The sequence below is a fragment of the Pterocles gutturalis genome, unplaced genomic scaffold, assembly GCF_000699245.1.
Source record: "Pterocles gutturalis isolate BGI_N339 unplaced genomic scaffold, ASM69924v1 scaffold14891, whole genome shotgun sequence".
NCBI lineage: Eukaryota > Metazoa > Chordata > Aves > Pterocliformes > Pteroclidae > Pterocles > Pterocles gutturalis.
The window spans coordinates 62,854-63,501 of record NW_010103310.1 but is presented as its reverse complement, the minus strand read 5'-3'; the positions used below and the strand labels follow the sequence as shown (position 1 = coordinate 63,501).

At 48.5% G+C, this 648-nt stretch overlaps 1 protein-coding gene across 1 annotated transcript in view; it reads right to left on the bottom strand.

The window, feature by feature from the left end:
* Window positions 1–509: 509 nt before the first annotated feature.
* Window positions 510–648, bottom strand: part of LOC104471354 — a gene marked incomplete at its 5' end in the record, with an annotated part of 11,039 nt that continues 10,900 nt past the window's right edge. Inside the window, 1 exon segment of the mRNA XM_010086678.1 lies at window positions 510–648. This exon segment is cut by the window's right edge and continues 15 nt beyond it. Coding sequence (XP_010084980.1) covers window positions 510–648 — 139 coding nt within the window.

The following is a 648-nucleotide window of genomic DNA, read 5'->3' as shown; positions in this document are numbered from 1 at the left end:
TTCAGACCCTCAGGCACAGAGGAGAGTTGGTTACAGTAATTGCATTTGCATTGATTTATATTTGGATTCTGTTTGGGGTTTTGCCGGGTTTCTAAAGGAAACATTTTTAACGAGGTCAAAAATGACATGAGAGCTAGTTTGAGAATACAAACCCCAGATATCTCAGAGACCTTAGAGGGAAGAATCTCCCAGCAGCGGCGGCACGCTGCTCCCCGTACGGCTCCAGGCAGGCCGCGGGTCAGTGAAGGCATTACTGCATCCCTGGGATACCTGCACACGCTGCGGAGGGGATGGGGAAGAGAGATGACGAACAATAAGAGCCTCATTACCAACGTTTTAAACCGTTTATTTTAATAAAGGTTTTGTCAGCCAATAAACACACAAACAGCTGTAGCACCTTGAAGGTCAGTCAGCTCTCTGCAGCATTTCTCAAACCATTCACTGGGTCTAAAGTTCTCCTCAAATGCATTCCCAATGAATGACAGCGGCCGCAAAATCCCAGTAATCGCTCACGTGACCCACATTGGTTTGGAAGATGTCATGCAGCAGTATTTTCTCTCCGGGGCTGCAACGATCCTCACAAACATGCCAGCGGGTGCTTGCAGCTTCATCTCCTTCAGGATCCGTTCCTCCATGCCAGGGAAGAGC